This window comes from Pomacea canaliculata, linkage group LG4, assembly GCF_003073045.1.
Source record: "Pomacea canaliculata isolate SZHN2017 linkage group LG4, ASM307304v1, whole genome shotgun sequence".
Classification (NCBI taxonomy): Eukaryota; Metazoa; Mollusca; class Gastropoda; order Architaenioglossa; family Ampullariidae; genus Pomacea; species Pomacea canaliculata.
In genome coordinates, this window is record NC_037593.1 from 21,389,552 (window position 1) to 21,412,135 (window position 22,584).

General features: G+C 40.6%; 1 protein-coding gene across 1 annotated transcript; it reads right to left on the reverse strand.

Moving 5' to 3' along the window:
- Positions 1 to 198: 198 nt before the first annotated feature.
- Positions 199 to 14,035, reverse strand: LOC112561665 (serine protease 30-like). The gene is made up of 11 exons (XM_025234267.1): positions 13,957 to 14,035; positions 13,603 to 13,725; positions 10,761 to 10,832; positions 8,242 to 8,348; positions 7,855 to 7,919; positions 7,424 to 7,641; positions 6,116 to 6,299; positions 5,723 to 5,883; positions 5,105 to 5,236; positions 2,445 to 2,617; positions 199 to 2,098 (listed from the first exon to the last, which is right to left on the reverse strand). Exons 1-11 carry the CDS (start codon positions 14,033 to 14,035, stop codon positions 1,922 to 1,924), a joined length of 1,491 nt encoding a protein of 496 aa, XP_025090052.1. The 3' UTR covers positions 199 to 1,921.
- Positions 14,036 to 22,584: the final 8,549 nt, after the last annotated feature.

Below are 22,584 nucleotides of genomic sequence, written 5' to 3' on the forward strand. Positions count from 1 at the left end.
TGGGCAGGTAACTGCCGCTAGTCCTGCGCGTGCGGCCCTTGGACGATCGTGTATGTGCAACACACACAGGCGCATACACAGGCGCACACACACAGACGCACACACACAGAGGCACGCACACAGGCGCACACACACAGAGGCACGCACACACACACACACACAGGCGCACACACACACACACACACACACACACACAGGCGCACACACATACACAGACGCACACACACACACACACAGGCATATTCAAACACAGGCAAGTAGACTAGAACAGTTCAACAAAGTTGCGAGAAGTCTGAATTTCTTTCTGCTTCCCACATTAGAGATCCATCCCCAGCATGCTGCTGACCACATGAACAAGTCTAAATTCATTCTTCAACAGAATCGACCTCAAAAGTTTGTTGAGATTTCTTCAGAAAAAGCAGCCAAAATAAAACAATGTGCTATTGAACTTTTGAATTTTATTTACCAGCACAAATTAATTTGCAAACATTACCATCATCATTAAATTTCCCTAACTAATAGAGTCAGCGTTGTTATCTTCAAAAGAAGAAGCTTTCTCAAGTCGAAGCTAATCAAACTATCTGCGATCCACAATTTGTATTTCACGATCAACAAATATTGACATTTGGTCATCCAGCTCGACCTTGTCAATAAGATTGACTTTGATAAAGTGATCAAGAGCTTTTGTAGTCACAAGGCTCGTAACTTGTGTCTGTAGTCTACAGGTGACAACGATCATAATTCTGAATTAAGAGTAACATCACTGAGAGCTTCACATTATTAAAGGGAAGATGAAATGATCCCCAGGGGCAGTTCACGACAGTGCTCGTACTAGCAATAATATATACATACACATGATATGAAAGAGGTAATATACATGTACATGTTGAGATAGTGTCTCTATCACACATTCTTTCTCCCCCCCCCCCAATACACAGCTAACAGCAGATACAGTGGCTGACCCCAGGTCACCTCAGGCTAGTCCAAGATGACGGCCAGCAGAGCTTATCACGTGATGGCACGTGCAATGAATGAGTTGTGATGATTGGTTCTGTATACAGACATCGGTACCTACCGCCAGACTACAATAGTGAAAACTCACATGCCATTGCATGAGCAGGGACAGAGAGGACAAGGGATCTCTTCCTGAGGATTTGCTGAAGACAAAAGACTTCTGTGTGGCTCCTTAGAGGATACGTTGTGACGAGGTAAACGTTTGAATTTGGGAATCAGTTCCATTAAATTAGATGGAAAAGTAAAAAGGTGAGAAGTTCTCGAGTAACACAGGTCTGTACAATAACACCGGTCAACAAATGTTTACAAAAGTCATGTTAGTGAAATAAAATTAGTCATTTCTTATAATTTGTATGTGCTCAACACTGATATGGCGGTCAAAATGCAAACTTCACAGTAAGTTTTTGCAATCTGCAATTAATATTGTGAATATCACAAGATGCATGCTAATAGTCATTGACCTGTGGTGTACACCTGTACAAACTGTGCAATATCCAGTCATAGACTACGTCTTAGGTGCTGCGAATATTAAATTCGACTCATATTTTTAGTTAATTACAATGTCCAGCATAACAAAAGTTATTTTTGTATTGGTTCTATATACTCCTAAGTACAAACAACTATAGTTAGATCAGTTCCTGTGCTTATTATTTGGTAAATAAAAATAAAATAAACATTCATAATACATAATTATTAAGTAAATAAGGCACTTACCACTGTTAAAGTGGCTTGCAGAAAGGTTTGTTATATCTCAAGAGCTTTTCCTATATTGTTTAGTTTATCATACGACCTCAGACGAATACATCTTTTGCTTTACCTTTTCTCGTTACCTATGGATGTATCAATATGGAGAAACAGACAGATCCTCTGTGCATGCAATGCGATAAATGGATGTTAAAGTTTACATCTATCCTAAAAATAATATTGTGTTTTGGATCCAGTCAAGGTAATACTGAACCGAAGCATACACTCCAGGTTTTAACTTTTTTCCACATCCATCACCGTACGAGACGATGCCAAGGATTGTGTAACGGTCAACTCCTCCGGTGCCCAGATTCGCAAAAAGCGGACCACCAGAGTCCCCCTGAAAGTTTATAACAAAGAATGATGTTTCCACACTCATTTCTTTTAAATGATATACACACTACGTGAATATTACATCATTACAGCATAACATCATTTGAGCATTACACAATTAGATCACTGTACCATGTATCATTACAGCATTCCCGATCTGAGTCGGATCAGGTAGGTGTTTAAGCACATTATAATATCTTTGTTATACTAGTTGATTAGCTGAAAATTTTTCATAAACTACTGATTTATAATCAACGAAGAAACTTGCATCATCTGGCGGCTATGACAGAAATTGAGTCATATGACACTGAGTATAAATTCTATTCGAAGTTAACTTCTGTGTTTTCTCTCACCTGACAAGAATCTCTTTCTTCAAGATCATCGTCAATTGCGCATAGTGACCCGTTTGCCAGGTCGTATGGCATGTTGTTAGGAAAGTAATTAATTAGATGCTTTTCACAGTCGCTCTGGTCTAGTAGACTTAGTTCTACACTTTGCTGTACCTCAGGTGTTGATGTCTGTCCATCTGCAACGAAAAGGCCGTCATGTGACTATAGATGGCAGATATACATGGCTCTCTATGAACAGACTCACGATAACGACCAAGATAACGGCGATGAACATAGCTGGATCACAAACACCAATCATCAGACTGTCGCCTGCAGTGACGAAGGGGTTTGAGGTGGACATCGGACAACAGGTCAGAAGGCGCCTGGGAGGGTTTCGTTGCTAAAGGAAGAGAAGAGCCGATATCGTCCCTCCTGAGTGAAATGAGTGGTATCGCCCGTGCGAGGGAAGGTAGGAGTACACGCGGTGCGGAATGCTAGCGGCCAGTCGTCTTCAATTACTACCCGGACAAAAGGCGGGGTGGACATCAGAGGCACCGCCGAGTAGCCTGGCAATAAAACGTCTTCCTCACCCGACCATTGTACTTGCCGTAGGGTCTGAGCGCTGAGGCGAAACGACTTCTGTCTGAACACACTGTCAGGGTTAGGACTCCACAAACAAAACTAGAATATATAAAGGAGAGAAGAATGAACAGCGCAACTGTAGTACTGTAGCATTGCTATTTTATTTTCCAGTTGCTATGTATACTTTGTTTCTTACACTCTGAATCTGGAAAATGAAAGTCGTGTCCATCTCATGAATTCCATGTCCTTTCTACTACACCATTTTCTTACCACACTCTGCACTTACGTGTATACACCGCTGTTAGTTTGGCTCTGGTGTGGTTTGTTTCCTTTTGGAAAACCCAACGAGTAAGAGATGGGAAAAAGAGCAACAATAATAACAACAAAATATAGTTTGCAACTGAAATTCATTTAATTTTTTGCACAGTTTCAAACACCTTCCCCCTTCATCTTATGATTTACGTAACATTACAGCAAATTCAACATTCCTTATTGGCAGGTGAAGTATTTAGAAGATTTAGAACCTTGTGGGTCGATACTACCAGAGCAGGGATGCCCAACCTACGGCCCGCGGGCCATATCCGGCCCGCGAAACTTGTGCCCACAATGCAGGAAACCGGCATGTTGGTAATAAAAAAAGACATAAAAAAACGAAAAAAGGGAAGAAGAAGTATTTATCTCCACGTAGGGGCGTTTCCCAATCTTTTTTTCGATGGACGAACATTTCGATTCAGTGCTCCGACTTGGTGTCTCTACTATGAGGCCGGACATTCAGAAGTTGGTTTCGGGAAAACAACTTCAAATATCCCACTAATTACTACATAATTAATGGTAAGTACAACTTGTTTCTAATAAAAATGGTATCTGCTCTATTTTTTTCTTCTTTTTTTTTTTTGTATTTTTGCGGTGAAGTGGCCCGTGACACGCATGTCGGAAATGTGTATGGCCCGCAGGCCGAAAAAGGTTGGGCATCACTGTACCAGAGTATCATCATCATTGTGTGAACAGATAGACGAAAGCATCAAAAATAAAGTTTTAAAATTCAGTGGTCTTTGTGTTTGTGTCATTTCCGCTGTTTATCTCTTTATCCCTTATTTTCTTTTTATTTGATGGAAAATAAATTCAATTGTCGGTCCTAACCCTGACTGTGACAGTATGTTCAGTTAGAAACCGTTTCACTTCAGCTTTCTAACCGCCAACACCAAGTACTCTGAGAAAGACGTTTTATTGCTCGGTTTATTACCTGTGATCGCCACCCTGCCTCGGGGCCAGGGTAGCAATTAGGGAAAACTGACCAGCACCGTATACTCCTACCTTCCCTCGCACGGGCGAAACTATTTGAAAACACGCCCATTTCGACATCGGCCTTTGAGCACTTAGCATACTGGTCAGGGTTAGGGCTTAGCTCGCTGAAGTCCCTGGGTGCGTGGGACAGACCCTCGCAATCACTGTCTTCGTCTGTCATTTCTGTGAACCTAAACATCAACACACTTCACGAGCTGCTGGGTAGGTAATTAGTGTAACTCCTGCCGCCGTGTTTACTGGCCGAAGGCTACTGACCTCCTGACCTGTGTGCAGTTGTGCGAAGTGTGCAATTGCACGTGACTGCAAGGCAGACGTGTGTGTGTTTGCAGGTGGGGGGTTGCATCCGATTGCATAATGTGGCACAGACTAAATAGAGCCAATTAGGTTGACAAGTATGTCATTCCTTTTTGGGACACTTATTTTTCTATACTAACCATTAAACACACGGTTTGTACACACTAATATGTTTCTTAATTTTAGTGTTTCTTTGTTCTTGCTCCTATTAACCCCCAGTGGAGCATAGGGCCGCAAAATGTTAGTGTTTACTATAATATTATCTGGTGGTTTGAGATCAAATGAACTGGCTCGGTCAAATATCGCTTCAACAGCAACGATTACAAGATTTACAATTTATAACTCTTGTCAAGGGTACGTCTCTTTATACATTTATTTCTAGTTCCGGGCAGGCAGAAGGTTTCTCCGGGTACTTGCTTTCCCCTCTTTTCCCATTTAAAAATCACCCCGATGTAGAATGACTTTTCCATCAAATAAGACGATCAACCAATTCAAAAATTTACCTTTCGTTTGTCCCCAGCCTGCAACAATGCCCTTCTTTGGTAGCTGGGTGCTGGCATGAGGGTGACACACTTTCATCACCAGCTGGGTGGGATGTAACGGCTCGGCCAGTTTCAATAAGGCAATGTCGTTTGCTGAGGAATTTCAGTTACAACGTATTTTTATATTCCATGCACACAGTCAAAATATGTTAATGAGATGCTTGATTAATCTATAAATTAATTTATTGGTTGATTGATTGATTTCTTGGCTGGCTGATTGATTGATTATTTGTATGTAAAGAAAAGGGAATTTAATTGTGCTTCATTAGACACACATCATTTTGCTGACTGTCCTGCTGTATACATCTAGTTTATTAAGTAAGAGTGTTTCTGGATATGTACTAGAAGCTGAACAAAGTCGTAGAAGGTGTCACCGACTGGGTAACAGCAGGCTTTGACGTACAGAAAAGTATTCATCTCTAACAGTAAGTACATTTTATGAGAATAAATTTAATATAGGTCTGTTAAAGTAGAATGTGGGAAACTGTAGTGTATGTGCTTTTTTTTGTCTGTGTTGCACAACAGGCACTTATAACATTGCGCTGCTAGTATTATTATTGGGGAAAGTAAAACACACACCTATACTTTTATTATCATTGTAGTAGCCTGTGTGAATTCGTGCTGACGCGACACTTCTTTGTTGCTCATAAGGGAAAAGATTTGATTCAGACTCCCACTTGCCCGCAGTGACCGTAATTGCTTGTGGGTCTACCAGCCCTGTGATGCTATTTCTCTGCAACCTACAAAAAGGGCTAAGTTTAGTGGACAAAATGAATATTTTTAATCTCTCAAATATTTATTTATTAGCAAAACAGAAAACCGTCAGCACCATTAATTAGCACACCAAGCAAAGGCATGTCCACACTTTTTTTTATCCTAATCGAAGTCTAGTTTTTTACGTAAAGGATTTTAAATAAGAGTTTTGATCGGCTACCTTTTCGTATCATTTTCAAATAAATGAATGACCGTTACATCTCAATGCAGTGTGCCGCCGTTAGAATGTGGTTGTAGTCCCAGATGGTGCCTCCACATGAATACGAAATGTTATCTTTTTCTGTATCTAGCTTTACTACCCACGGGTACTGTCCACGTTTTGCAGGCCGACCACCCACAATTTTAGGAACAGGGTACAGCTGAGACTGACCACAGATGGTGTCTGTAACATATGACAAACGGAAACATTATGAAAATTAAAACAAAACAACAACAACAACATATGGTCAAAGAACGTTAATTATTGTGCAGCAAAACAATGGAACTCTCTCCCTTTCCATACCCGCCACCTACCCGCTATTGAATCCTTTACACGTGCACTGAACACACACCTCTTCCGTAACCATGACTCCTAACAACCTTTCCCATAATGCTAGTCCTTTTTCACACACTTCCTTTTGTAATATCATGTTACTCTCAGCTCTTGTTCTTGTTGTTTGGTTCCTCTTTGTGTTTTCTGTTTTTGATTTTATTCTTTGTTTAGTACGGTTGTTTATTATTTTATAGCTCATATGTTATTTGTTTGTTTTCCTCTCCCTCGTGTGTTGTCCATGTTTCGTTCTTGTTTTTAAGCGTTTAGAGCAAGCTCCTTAGGAGTGTGAGTATGCGCTTTATAAATTATTATTATTGTTATTATTATTGTTGTTGTTATAATTATTATTAATAGTATTATTATTGTTGTTGTTATCATTGTTGTTGTTGCTGTTGTTGTATAAGTTATGCTCACATTACAATGAAGATACTTTAGGCAAACTACCGTACGTACTCCCATGTTCTAGAATATTATTTGCAAATAAAACCTTTACTATACTCCACTCTCCATAGCCCATCGTCGTTCTGATTATACTTATGATCATCCCATCTCACATACATGTCGTATGTCATATTTCTTTTATGAAGTTGTCTTGCACAATGAGTTTGGATATGCACATCAGCTTCACTCTCGGGACCGTACCCGATAACGTCTGCTGAGGCGTCTGACTTCTATAACGAGTGAACTTTCCGAGCTGAGGTCGGAACATCAGACACCCGAATTTCACTGTCAGAGCAACAGGGGCTTAAGGCATCAGCTGCCCCATAATGCATCGTCGTCGTCGTCGTCGTCGTCGTCGACGACATCGTCATCGTCATCATCATCATCATCATCATCATCATCATCATCATCATCATCATCATCATCATCATCATCATCATCATCATCATCATCATTATCAATAACAACAACAACAGCATCCGATATTTTTTGCGGAGAGCAGTTCACGCAAGTAGCACCGATTTCACACTCACCAGGAATAGCAGATGGTGGTACCGGGTCTGTGATAGTGATGTTCTTCCTCCATCTCTGAAGGTAAATATTTTTACTGATGTTGACCACACAGCTTCTGTCCTGTGTTCGCTGCAGGAGCGCGTGACCCTCGATGTAGGCTCTGTTTATTTCAATTTCTCCTGCACTGTCACAGCTCACAGACAGTTGCAAGATGACGAGAATATTGCCAACTAGTCTCCTGGAACAAAAGCACTTGTGGTGCATTTCCTGTGCGTTTTATAAGTGTCTTAAGCCCATCCACTGCGGTGTTCTCTGTAAGTATGACTCTTGCAGTGCGAAACGTTTGCTAAGCTTCTGTATAAAGTCGCTGACCTCTAGCAGACGATGAGAGATAAGATAGTGAAATGGCATTCAAGTTGACATGATTGTATATTAAATACTTTTAACTTACGTCATTTTCATCGCAGCAGACCTGATGCAAGAGGAAAGTGAACTGGTCTGGAAAATCTTTGTCACCTAAAGGTCAAATATAAAATTGCAAATACCAAAAGTAATGTCATTAATCTACCCACACAGACTTTTCAACTAAAAGATGTGCAAAAGCTTCACATGTTAAATGTTTACTTAAACCAAAAGATATAACACTTAATTAAAGAACTGTAACAGATGTTTATATTCTCAAGACATCAATTAATCCACTCACCTACTTCCGCGCGCGCACACACTCACATACGCAAAGAGAGAGAAAGTCTCATAAACACACAAACATTCGCACGCACACGTAAAACAAAGAGAACAAGAACTAAAGAAGCAGCCCAGACAACATGCACTCACTGACCCAGTATTCAGCTTTACTGATTGTTTCCTCGTACATCGGACTGTTTGTATCCTCCATGTCAGGTGACCATGGCCAGAAAAATACAAGTAGCGCCCCAAAGTCTGGATCTGACGATTCAATAATTATCTTTTAAAAAAATACATGTGATGCTTTCCTTAGGTGGTTTACATTTTTTTCTAAACATGGGGCTTTTCTCTCTCTCTTTCTCCATATATATATATTTCAATTTGACCATTCATTTTCTGGTTTTAAAAAACTTCATTATTAGATGTGATCCATACAGCCTTTGGTGGTAGTAAGAACTGACCACGGCGAAGTTAATGTTTACAGATAATTGTTCATGAAAGTTTTAATCATTATTTATAAAATTTGAATCAGTTTTCTTCTCGTTGAGGTTAATTATCACCCTTTTCGACATCTTCTTCATCGTGTCTCGATGATCCTTAGAGCTATGCCGATGGGAGCACTAGTGAGGGGCCCTAGTATCGGGTACTAATGGGAAAGTAATGTAGGCCCTCCACAACCTGCAAACTATGCAGACTTGAACTTTGATTTCTGTCACAGAGGGTGACATGAGGTTAAGCAGCTAGCACAGCGAGGGTGTCCGAGCCACACCTGTCGCAGTGGTCGCTCTTCCCCTATAGCAGCGCCGAGTTGTGCTGCAGAGTCTACCCCGAGTAGAGGCGTCTATGGTTTAAGATAAAGTGTGTGTGTCACGAACAAGGTGACAAGATGTGCTGTTTTACACTGCACGACAGCTATATATATATTTGATAGAAGGTAGCAGTGACGAGGCTTTCAACAAAGAAGACGACTGCGTCAGCTACTGGGACCGCCGACCCCAGACCCAGTGGTGGGAAGTTGTGGAGACACCTGACCCCTAGAAAAGGTGACTGTCACCTGACGAGGGTCTAAGGCACTGACCCAAGAGTCAGCATCCAGCAAAGTGTTGAGACGTTCGTCCTCGTGGGGCGGCGCCAACGTGGTGAATCTACGAAAAGTTTGCAAGTCTTGGGTTGCCGTCCGTCCGGTCAACCACCTCAGTTATTGCATCAGTGGTGAGGTTGTTCGACACTCTTCTCAGGAATGTATCTCCTGCCTATTCTTACGACGTCACGTGACAGAACTGTCGTCTTTTTTTCAGGAGGTCGAGTAACGGAATTGCTGTCTACTGCGTGGGACGCCATTGACTTTGTGGGAAAGACTAGTAGTGGCAACAGAGACAATAAGTAAATGACTCCCGCAATGGTTGGACGCTACTACCTGACTAGAAGGTAGCCATGTTGGACTTCAGTGTGTGGTGAGAACTTCTTTCGCAAGTGGTCTGTGCAAAGAGAGTGAATGAATGCGAGACTTACCTTGAAGTAGTATGTAAGGACTGCTGTGTTTAGGCACGCATGCGTAAACAAATTATGAAAACTTGACAGGCCCTGTAAGGGACAGGCTTTAGCTTCGTCTTTAACGATGCAAAAGAATGTGCAAATGTCTCAACTGAATGTGTGGGTGTCTGTTGACACGCACGAGTCCAGTTGTGTATGTGTGGAAGATATATGATTTTGATCACATATCCAATGACTAAAATTAAGACTATCGTGCAATTAGTCATCAGTTATATAATTATTTCGGTAAACAGGTGACGGAGTTAAAACTTGACTTATTTTTCTCTTTGACGATCAACACAGATAAAAGGAACTTTCTTGGAGGACTGTGTTTAAAATCGAATATCTTAGATAATAGTAAAGATTTACTTATGTATGTTTGCTGGGAAATGATTTCAACATTTATTGTGTATTTTTATTAGTTACTGTAGTACAAATTTAGTTACTATCATTAAATGTACACAGGCCTGCAAAAGAGGCAGAGTTGTTTTGTGAAAAAAAGAACTATCAAATGTCCAGGGGTCTACGTGTGCGCATCTGTGACAATTTACACAAACACTTGTGATTACAAGTTAAGTCATTGTCCTGAGGTCTGGAAGAAACGATGACCAGCAAAGAAACTTTTGTAACTATTGTGATGTTTGGCCCACCGGCGGCTGACGGCGTTATAAAGAATATTTGACCCCGCAGTTGTACCTTGCGTCCTGCTTTGACCCCTCGTCTTGACCTTTCGTCCGTGCGCGTGCGTGTGACTGACGTAAGACCGGCTAACCTGAATGATTGGTGCGAGAGAGCGCATGCGTGACTGGTCATTGCTATATGTTTCTAACTTGCATAGTGTAAACACTGGGAGTGCGGGACGATTTGGGGAAGAAACACACTAACAAACAAAAACAACTGGATAAAGATACAGGTGAGTAAGTATCGTCAGGTGTGTGTCACCTTTGCCAGGGCACGTGTCTGCTGTTTGTACGTTTCAGTGGTCACTGTTATTGGGTTTCATGGAAAAAAAACCTCTGGAAATAATGAGAAGACATGTTTTAACTATGTCTTCCAGTTATTGTCAAGTGCTTAATGTTTTCGTTGTAAAATTTCTATTTGAATCTGTACTAATGACAGAATTTTCGTACCCCGCCTTACCTTGAAGTAAATCTTGTCTAACACGAGGTGACGGGGAAATACATCCTTCATCTTCTCTTGTTGTGCCTGTCTCTGTCAAAGTTAATACAAAACCTTCATTAAACATGGGAGTGGTCTCTACTCATCATTGGAACAAAGGGATAGGATTAACCATTGGTCGAGTGGAATTTTAACTCTTGTCAATGCTGGCTATTTGCTCATGAGGTGAAAAATGCTGGGTGAGTGTGTCATCCCCTGTCATACCTAGTATACCTTGTATGCTTTTTTGTGAATTGTGAATGTACGACTTTGAAAACAAGACGCTTTTCCTTTTGTACCCCATGTTGCCGCCCTCACTTCATAACTACAGCCATAGAATACAAACACATCAGGTTCCTTTTCTTGTGACAAGATTTCTGGTGGGTTGAGACAAACTGCTGAAAGATCTCCAATAAAAACTTGAATACCACTAGATAGAAAGACCGTTCAGCTGATAATGTCAAGGACTTAATATCTGTATTGCATCAGGTACTGATCACTAAAGCTGCTTCTCATGAAACTGGTGAAAGAAGCTATATTTTCAATATTCAATAATTAACTGTACAAATATAGAACATTGGTTTCGATCGAATTTTTCGTTAATCAAGGTAGTTGTTTTCTCATATCTGGCCTTTGCTCGATCCGCCTTTGTCGGAGTGGTCCTGAGGACAGTCTGTGATTCCACACGAATGTCACATCTGTTCTACATTGTGCTCACCTTTGTTCTGATTCTTTGATTGGGAATCTCTTTCCAAACTCACTGAGTCTGCGTATGTAGATTTGTTGTCAAGGAGCTTTTTCATAAAACTCACCATATCACTTTTTAATAGACCTCTGCTTACTTATGATCTCTAAATTTTGAAGCCTTTTCAAAGAATTAGCGCTGTTATCAGAAGCACTGAGTGGCAGCCAGCGACTTCTCAATAGCTTGTCCTTTTTTAAATGAATTCGCCGTATCGTGCGGTGTCCAGGTCCGGAAACAGTCTCAGTGTTAGCACCTTGAGGTTAAATAAAAGACACCGGAATCGTATCTATCGGCACGTCCTTGATTTCCACTGGATTTGGATAATGAGACCTGCTACTGCATCCGATTACACCAGCAGTAGCAAGAAGCTAGGTCAACAAAAAGTGTACATAAACTTTATCGGAAAGCGTGACTGTCAAACCAACATTGCGAAGAAGAAGATCCCTGAATGTCATGTGGTAATTTTAATGGGGAAGTAACGATCGCCCCAATAGGGTTCTAGGGTGGCTTGTGTACTAGCCTGAGACCCCTTATGCAAGAACTCTATAGAGGTTAATGTAAAGTAGAAGTGCAGAGGTGTTGTAAGCGGGAGAAAGCCTCAAACCGTTACAGTAAGCTGGAGGAGGCGTCATTGACGCATAGGAAGAGTGACACCTCAGGGATCTCACCTGTCTACCAGGTTGACGGAGTGGAGGTTAGTCACCTGTCCACCACCACTTGTTGGCAAGGGGTCAGTAGACGGTGATCACTCTCTCATCTACACTGGATACTTGATGACTGGATGGTGAGTGAGTGACCAATGGCATCCCTTGCTGTATGTGTTGTTGCAAATGTGCAAAGTGAAATATGGAAACGAGAACCTTGCAAGACACTTCTCGGTACGACGTCAGAGTGGACGGAGAAACTGGTCAACAGTAGCCTCTCGAACAACAGTAGCCTCTCGAACAACAGTAGCTTCTCGAACAACAGTAGCCTCTCGAACGCCGACTTCGCTTGTACCTCAAGACTGGGTCTTAAGCCAAGAGGGCAAGACGTGGGACGCTTGGGTTAGAGAATCTTGAGCAATGGAGTGAGTCAGTGACAAGGGAAGGTCAGGACTGCCTGCTGTCACCATGGAAAGAAAAGGGCTTAGAGACCAGGACTTGCACTACCTGTGAGAGGTAGACGATTGACGCCAAGGCCGTCAGAAGTCGTCGTTCTCAAAGGTCTGCTGGGTTCGCCCGCACTCCAAGGAACCGGAGAACCACATCAAGGGGGTGTTTCTTGCACGTCTGTGTGTGGCATTACAGTCGTCGAAAACACCACGTGGGTGTCCCTAGACTGGGACAGGCTCGACTCTGTGTCGCCGAAAGAGAACAGTGGTCACTCTCCAACGTGGTTGGCAGATCGAGCGGGAAGGACGACGGACAGGCGGACGAACACATGATTGTCGGCTGGAGTATTGGTCGCCACCCAACCACACTCGCGGACCCACATATACGAGACCAGGTTTAACAACAGAACTAAGTTGATGCGAGTGTGAGAGTGAATGGTCGATTGAGAGAAAGAAGTAACAGCACTGTAATAGTGGAAGTACGCTTGGCACGGATAGTACTGAGATTCACCCAAGACTAGTCTTTTACTGTTTTTATTTTCATGTTTTTCTATACGCAATAACTTTGTTATCATTATACTTTATACCACAAGTCGAATTTTGTGATCGGGGAATATCAGAGATGGAGGCTCGCCATCCGCGTAGTAAAATCTGGCTGATCGACGTGTGAGTATTGTACTGTAGTCTCCCTGCAAGTTATGTTCACGCAAGTAGCAGGGGTTAAGCCTATCACCCACTTGCCCGGTTACCCGGGGCCAGTGTTTATGTTTTGGCTTAAAAACTAGGAATACTGCAACAATGAGTAAAATGGCTCATCCTCCATTCCGACCTAGTGCAGGTCGCCATGATCAACTTGAGAAACTTACAGGAAGTACAGCTTACATTCCACTGAGTTTACTGTCTTTTTCTACGTTAGGACAGACAACCATTATTACTATTTTAAATAATTCAGTGTATTTTTTCTTACGTAGAAGTGAAGAACTTACTGGCAAAGTGAACTGAGATGCCGATGACCATGGCCAGAAGAGCGAGAAAAAAGCATCCGACAGCCAGGTGACGCCATGACAGTCCCTTGATGAAGGTTCTTACTGATCTCCCTTCATGAGAACCTGTTTTAATCTATTAAAATTACAATCACGTGACATGGCTGTAGAGACACGTGTTTTTACTGGTAACAAATATATGAACAGAAACATAAAATATAAACTGAAATACTGCCTAAGCATAGTAATTACGTTTCATGCAATACCAGCAATAGGTAAAAGTTTTCACTGCAGAATACTTAACGAAAACAATGCAATGTAGATAGTATACCTTTATTTCCTAGCCAAGAGCCTTACCTCCTGGTCCTTGTTCCCCGCCAATGGTGGCTGTGGAGCCTGTGAGGTCTGTGAAGTTGCTGTACGCCTGGTTGTTCATGGTATCTAAGTGAATAAGTACAAAGTTCACTCGTGGCTAGAATGCCATTGCAATACTGAAGGAATAAACATTGTACCCCAAACAAAACCATTTACAACAGACTTGCTTTAAAACTTTTGTAAGAATGTTTTGTGATTTAAATGTCATTTTTGCTAGCATTTCATTGGGGCATGCTCGGTATATTATTGCACTCAAATGTTCAAAGGTGTTCGTGGTTTTTTTTTAATTATGTCATATTGCTGATAGTGTCACAAATCTAATCAAACTTTGTTGATTAATAAAAAATAAGTTAATATGCCAATCAATGATTTATTTAACTTAATCTAATGTCTCCTGATCAATATCTTTTGTATAACTTATGTGACCCTTCACGACGAACTGCGTCTCAAGTCGCGCGGAACAGTCTTTTACTAGAGGCCCCGAAAGATGACAGGGGTCAGTTTTGTGTAGTTTGACTTTTCTTTAAAAATGAATTCCTTGGTTATTAAACTATCAGGAAAATACTCTATGTTAAAATAAAAGTTAAAATTAAATACGTTTTAATCGAGGTACCCTACTGCGATCCGTACTGCTTTCAGATGAAGTTCAAACGCTGTGTCGATACAGTTTCCCTGTCATAACCCATCGTGTTATACCTTGACAGAAAGCCCGGAGTCTCTATGTTCAACTTTTTCAAAGAACGATTAAAATACTAACCGATCAAAAGATTTTTCTGCAAAAGTTTAGGAGTAAGCAAACCATGTCAGTCATTTCGACGCTAATCTTTGAACCCGCGTTTTTCAAAATGGCCGCCTTCGTACTTTCACACTTCAAACGTTTGTAACTCACTCAATGTTAGGACTAGAAGAACAAATTTTGTATCAAAAAAAGTTCATAACCTGTACTTTTTAAAAATATGCAATTTTGCAAATCTCAAATTTCCGACTTAAGACTCATTTCGTCGTGGAGGGTCACATTTGTTATAGATTATGTTATATACACATAGATTATAATACATATCATAATATTCTAAACTGAGCAAGCGAAATAAGCCCACAAATAGCTACTTTCTATGTACCAAATAAGTCTGGTAACAAAAGGGTTGATAACTTACCGCGGCAGTTAGTGGCTCGTCAGCTGACTGACCACGAATCAAATGAGTCGCACACTCAAAGGAAACTGAATGCGTGAGCGCGGTAAAAAGTTCTTGATAATACACCCGACTTTGAAATTCCTTTGGTAAAGGTAGGTTAACCACTTCACAGTCAAACACCGTGTGCTAAAACAATATTTTACGGACATATTATAGCATTAAATTGTCTCTTGAAATGTAATCTTTGTTATTTCTAGATTTCACTTTGCCGCCTGACAGCTAAAATGTTCAGTAACCACATTTATGTTTGCCAACAAAATATATATACAAAAGCGTAGTTTGCTACCCTCCTTCCCCTTTTCACGCTAAAGTAAGCTAATGGTGTTTAAGACAAACACATCTTTTATACAGTAAACATTCAAACGCAAAAGTTTCCTACTTTCAAATTCCACCATCACACCTAGTGTCATTATCTGGCTGGAGAGATTCTTTCACCAATACTACATACAAAGGTAGAATACCAAATCGTCAAGCTTCATCACTCAGTAAAAAGTTTCACATCCACTGCTTCAAAGTAAGACCGTATAGAGAAAGAGAGAGCATATAATTATGCGAATATATTAATATTCAAAGAATTATTTATCACACAAGCATCAAGACGACAGCGTGAAACACACCTAAGACACAAAAGCTTCCTGTCTACCAGCACTTAAGTGTCCTGGCTGGCTGGTTGGATGGCTGGTTTGTAGGGAAAGTGATTCCCCCTAAAGTCGACTACACACTACGAGGGGAGAGAGAGGTGGGGTACCCATGGAATAGTATCCTGCGATAGTATCGTTGGGAATTTTCTTTGGTAATCTTCGTTCCGTCCTGTCTACACGAAAAACTTTTCATCAAAAAATCCTGTAATATAACTTCAAAACGTCCGTGTTAACTACAAGACAGCAGTTCGCTCTTCTACTTTGAGGTTATCTTGCTATTTTTAAGTAAGATTCCGTATTTATGAAAGTTTTAAAGCAACAGCAACATAAAAGCAGTGAAAGGGTTAACTACATTTTGGCGCTAAGGAAAACGAAAATAGTATTCTCCCTAGAAGGCGGGTATCATACTTCCCGTTACTTGTCGGGTGGCAGGGTCAACCTGTATTTCTCAAAAGGTCAGCTGTCTCTCTATGTTGTCTCAAGTGTGTCTTTCTTATCTCGTTTAACTGATAAAAGTGCATGTAGCGCTCTTCCTATCCTCCTTCGCTTTTTGAATATCAAGAAGTATTATTTTATCTGAAGGTTATAGGAACCCTATTCATCGGAATAAATAATTGCTGACTTTAGTATATTGAGATGCAGCTGTACATACCATGCTATTCCACAGGTAATAATTCAACTCTTTACAGATGTGTATATGTATATATGGTTAAAAGCAAAATCAAAATGAATACACCTATAATGTATATAATTAATCATTCCCCTTTGGTAAGAAAATATGCCTGACGGCCATGTTATAACTATGTTCAAATTATATGAAAATGTCAGATGTTCTTCGACGCAGATGCAAAGGTAATCTGTCCAAGACGAGCCATTGTGTCAAGTCTCTGGAGAAAGTAAGAAAGCGTGGGTTAGAGAACATTCACCAAAGGGATGAGTAAGTGACAAAACAGCTTTAGGACCACCAGTTGTCGTCGGGACTTCTCCCTGTTCTGGTATTTTACTGTGTATAAGCAGCATTGTAGTACTCAAGAGGTCTCAAACAACTTAGACCTCAGCAATGTTACAGACGTTGAAGACCGTCAGTGTCAACCTAGAAAATGAGCGGCAGCTAACTTTTAATGAACAATCGGCTTTTCAAATAGTAGTTTACATTTGTCACGACAATTACAGAGGTTATTTATTTATAGTATATACCGCCTTTGAATAATCATTGTAAGAGTTTTGGTGACTTTTAAACCTTTTTATAGCTTTAATTGCAAAGTTCACTCCTAGTGGACCACTTTAGGCTTTATTTATTTAGCTGGTCTCGCGTGTACTCGCGACTGTTTCGTGGAGCTTGCGTGGAGGATCTGGTTATGCTATTGATGGAGATGTCTGAATGACATGGGATAACATTTATTTTTAAAGGTTATCAAGTGGCTCCATCTCTTGGTACTGATGAGCTATCCTTGGTGCTTATGTCGGTGTCGGTTATTTGGCTTTGACAGCAAGACGAAAGGGAGAGTAAACACAAAATTGAAAAACGAAACCCTTCTTATTTTATGGAAAAAAGAAGAGAAGGGCGTCATCTTCTGGTATAATCATCAAAACATATTAACTGTCACTTATAAAACTAATTTTATTTCGTGGTCTCTAAGTGAACAAGCACAAAGTTGACTCGTGGCTAGAATGCCATTGCAATATTCAAGGAATAAGCTTTGTACCCCAGACAAACCCGTTCACAACAGACTTGCTGTACACATTGTAAAGGAATGTTCTCTCGTGAAATAAAATCTTGTTTTCAACACTTTATTGACACACGTTCAGTATATATTTAAATATATATATATACTCAAATGCTCAAAACTATTCGTGTTTGTTTTAATCATATCATATTGTTGACAGTGTCACAAACGCAATCAAAATTCCATGATTAATAAAAAGGGTTCAACAACCTGCCTATCAATTATTTAATCAAGGAAATCTGCGGTGACCTGATTAGTATTTTGTATAATTATAAAATACATTGTTTAAACTGAGCAAACGATCCTACAAACAACTACTTTCTGTGTACAAAGCAGTCTGGGTACAATGGTCAGGGTGGCAAACTTACTCCAGTGGTGCACTGACAGACGAAATCACTGAGTCACTCACTCACTCACAGTTGTATCCTGACTAAGGGACTGTCAGGTGAAGTCTGTGAACTGTTCCCTGAATGCACCGGGACTTGAATTCCCTTCCTACAGGTAGGTTAACCTCTTCACTGTCACTGTGTGCTTAAATAACATTACAGTGAAATATTATAGCATTAAATCCTCTCCTCAAATGCAATCTTTTCGTAGTTCTGTATTCAACTTTTAAGCTTACCTGCTAAAATATTCAGTAAATATATTTATGTTTGCTAAAAAAATACATAAAAGCGTTTTATTTTACTATTCTCCATATTTTCACTCTGCAGTATCGTAATATATTTATGATATTTAAGAAGACAAAGACATACAGCAAACATTCAAACAATTTTTTCTTAGTCTCAAATTGCACTGTCACAACTAGTGTCATTACTTGGCTGCAGACATTCTGTGAGGATTGCTACATACAAAGTTAAATGTCAAATCGTCAAGCTCCATCAGTCAGTAAAATATTTCGCATCCACTGCTTCAAAGTAGGCGAGAAGGCGAGAGGACAGACAGGTATGTGAATGTATTAATATCAAAGAACTATTTATTGACGAGAGTGGGGAAGAGATGACAGACAGACAAACTGATGAGCCCTTGCTGTGTACCAGCACTGAAGCATCCTGGTCGGTTGGATGGCAGGTTTGGTGGGAGAGTGATTCCCCCTAAAGCTGACTACACACTGTGATGACAGAGGGAGGTGAAGTACCCACAGAATAGCACCCTGCGAATAGTCGGGATTTTTGTTGTAACCTGCTTCGGTCCTATTTACACGGAGACTTACCTTGGCATCAAAAATACCCGTAATACAACTCTTGTCTTGTGAACTACAGGACTACCCATCAGTGTTCCAGTCTGAGGCTATCCTTCTGTTTTTGAATAAGACTCAATATTGATGACAGCAACATGTCAGCAGCCAATGGGTTAACTACATGAAGTCGTTTGGAGAAACGAAAGTAGAATTCTCTCTAGAGGCCGGGTGCGTCACCTTACTTGTCGGGTGGCAGGGTCAATCTCAAGTTTCAATAGTCGGCTGTCTCTCTCTCTATATATTTGTTCAGCCTCCCGGGTACCTTTCTTATCTGGCTTGTGTGTTTCAATTGTGTGTAATCCTCTTTCTTCCCCGTCTTTCTGTTTCGTGTTTTAACACGAATTTTGGACTCTCAAGGTTATAATGACCCTATTCTTTGGAATAAATGCCTTGCTTATTCATATTTAGGTGCAACTGTTGATACCATGCTATTCAACAAGTAAGGTTTCAATTACTTATAGATATGTGTATGTATAGATAGACGGAGATACCTCTATGAATACTTATACAAATATAGTCCTGTCTTTTCTGTAAGAGAGTGTGCTTGAGAGCCTTGTTATACTTGGGTTTAAATTCGATGAACATGCTCATTTACCTGTTGAGACATGCTGTTTTGTACTGTAAATATCATAAATATCTCCCCTATGTCATTAGAACCACGAGTCATTGACATTAAAGATGTCATGTCATGTCATGTCCCCTGTGTGACCCCGGGGTATGCTTGCCTAGCAAGCACTGTAAGAATAGGGTCCTTGCCATCCAGCCAGGCATGTCGTAAGAGGCGACGAAAGTGGACACCTCACCTAGAGTTGAATTAGGTTGTGGTTGGGCTAACAACCCGACCATGTAAAAAAAAAACATGTTACCAGAGCTTAATTGGTTTACATGTTCATGTCTGGTTATGGTTTGTCAAATCATTTGTCAATATAACATAAACACCCATAGACATAGAGCGGGGCCCTGGTGTAACAAAGTGAAGGGCATCATTTGTATACTTAGTGCGTACTAAGACTATACTGCCATCTGATGATGATGATGATGATGATGATGATGATGATGATTTATGTTTCAATACTTCTTAGAAAAAGAAAATATAAAAAGAAAATATTGAAAAGATTAGAAAAGATTTGAAGATTATTTGCATAATGTTATGGTTAGAATGTGGTGCACTACAAGGTAAAAATGTATCGGAAGCTTCAGTCTGTAAACAAAGCAATCACATGGCCTTCATTGGAGATCCATCTCCAGCATGCTGCTGACCACATGAACAAGTCCAAATTCATTCTTCAACAGAATCAACCTCAAAAGTGTGTTGAGGTTTCTTCAGAAAAGGCAGCCAAAATAAAACAATGTGCTATTGAACTTTTGAATTTTATTTACCAGCACAAATTAATTTCCAAACATTACCATCATCATTGAATTTCCCTAACTAATAGAGTCAGCGTTGTTATCTTCAAAAAGAAGAAGCTTTCTCAAGTCGAAGCTAATCAAACTATCTGCGATCCACAATGTGTATTTGACGATCAACAAATATTGACATTTTCTCAGTCCAGCTCGATCTTGTCAATAAGACTGACTTTGATAAAGTGATCAAGAGCTTTTGTAGTCACAAGGCTCGTAACTTGTGTCTGTAGTCTACAGGTGACAACGATCACAATTCTGAACTAAGAGTAACATCACTGAGAGCTTCACATTATTAAAGGGAAGATGAAATGATCCCCAGGGGCAGCTCAAGATAGTGTTCGCACTAGCAATAATATATACATACACATGAGATAAAAGAGGTAATATACATGTACAACACATGTACAAACCTCAGGCTAGTCCAAGATGACGGCCAGTAGAGCTTATCACGTGATGACACGTGCGATGAATGAGTTGTGGTGATTGGCTCTGTATACAGACATCGGTACCTACAGCCAGACTACAGTAGTGAAAACTCACATGCCATTGCATGAGCAGGGACAGAGAGGACAAGGGATCTCTTGCTGAGGATTTGCTGATGACAAAAGACTTCTGTGTGGTTCCTTAGAGAATACGTTGTGACGAGGTAAACGTTGGAATTTGGGAATCAGTTCCATTAAATTAGATGGAAAAGTAAAAAGGTGAGAAGTTCTCGAGTAACACAGGTCTGTACAATAACACCGGTCAGCAAATGTTTATAAAAGTCATGTTAGTCAAATAAAATTAGTCATTTCTTGTAACTTTTATGTCCTCAACACTGATATGGCGGTCAAAATGCAAACTGTACTGTAGGTTTTTTGTAATCTGCAATAAATATTGTGACCATCACAAGATGCATGCTAATAGTCATTGACCTGTGGTGTATACCTGTACAAACTGTGAAAGTCCAGTCATAGAGTACACCTTACACTGTGTTGCCTGTCTCTTATACAGCTGTAGATCATCAGTAGTCAGCCAGCATGGTAGTGGACAACTTTTACTGGGATCTTTGTGTCCATTGTTACGATATCTTGAAGAAAACGTTCGCCGTGTTCATCACTAACACAGTTGTCAGAATAGAAATCCAGATGGGAATGAAGGATGTGAATCTTTAAAGACATATTGCAGTCATGTTTCTGATACTGCATCATGATGTCTTTTACCAGTTCCTTGTAGTTTCGGCCCTAACTTTCCTGAGAAAGTTTGTAGACAATAGGCGAACATCAGTCCATGCTTGCTTCCCATCAACCTCCAGCAAGTTGTTAAATCGGTCATCTTTGATGAGCTCTCTAGTCGAATGACCCTCAAAACTCCCTCTTTAATCTTTGATGAGCTGAGTCGAGGGAATGTTTCATTCAGGTCTCGGAAAGTTGGCGAAGTCTGGTTCCTGGCTTTCACGAAGTTCTTCATCAAACCTAGTTTGATGTGAGGTGGTGGTATAGCAGGCTCCTGTGTGCTGGATGTTCCTCTCTGCAACTGCTACATTTTGTCTGCCAGTCCATCCCTTCCCTTGCTGGATTATCCCACTGACTATGCTGACTACACTCAGCTGTATACCTGTTCTCCTCCTTTTCATGCACACACTGCTACCCAGAGCATCGGAGCATTTCTGATATTAGACTAGGGATGAACCACAACAAGTTAAAACTAAATGACGGAAAGAAAACAGAAGCTTTTATCTTTTCATGCCTCTCTCTGTTCAGGTGGGCGATGCTGATGTTCCTTTTGTTACTTCAACACGTGACCGAGGTTACATAATGTCTGCTGACGTGTCTCTTGATGAACGTGTTTCTCACATCTGTCGTGCTGCATACTATGAGCTCCTGGAGGTTACCTCGTATCTCCATACTCTGTGCATCTCAACCACCAACCTCTCATCTGCTCATTTGTTGTGTCTAAGCTAGACTACTCAGCTCTCTTGCTGTCTGTCCACGGAACCTCATTGACAAGCTTCAGAAAGTCCACAACTCAGCTGCTCGCCTCGTTTCACGGACTCGCAAAAGATGTGAAGATGACACATCACTTCTCCACTCTTACTGACTGCCAGTCAAAGCTACAACAGACTACAAGCTGTCGACTCTGTGCTGTGGATTCTTTAAAAGCTCCCCCCCCCAACCACTACTTTACTGAAATCTTGTCTGTCCACACTCCTGCCCCAAACTTGGCTCCTCATCAGACTCCCACATGCTGTCCTCCCTCCCACAAAGACAGTCACATACTGACAATGGACGTCCTCCCTCTGTCCTGTCCTCGTGTGTAGAAAGAAAGAAAGAAAGAAAGAAAGAAAGAAAGAACGAAAGAAAGAAAGAAAGAACGAAAGAAAGAAAGAACGAAAGAAAGATAAGAAGAAAGAAAGAAAGAAATGA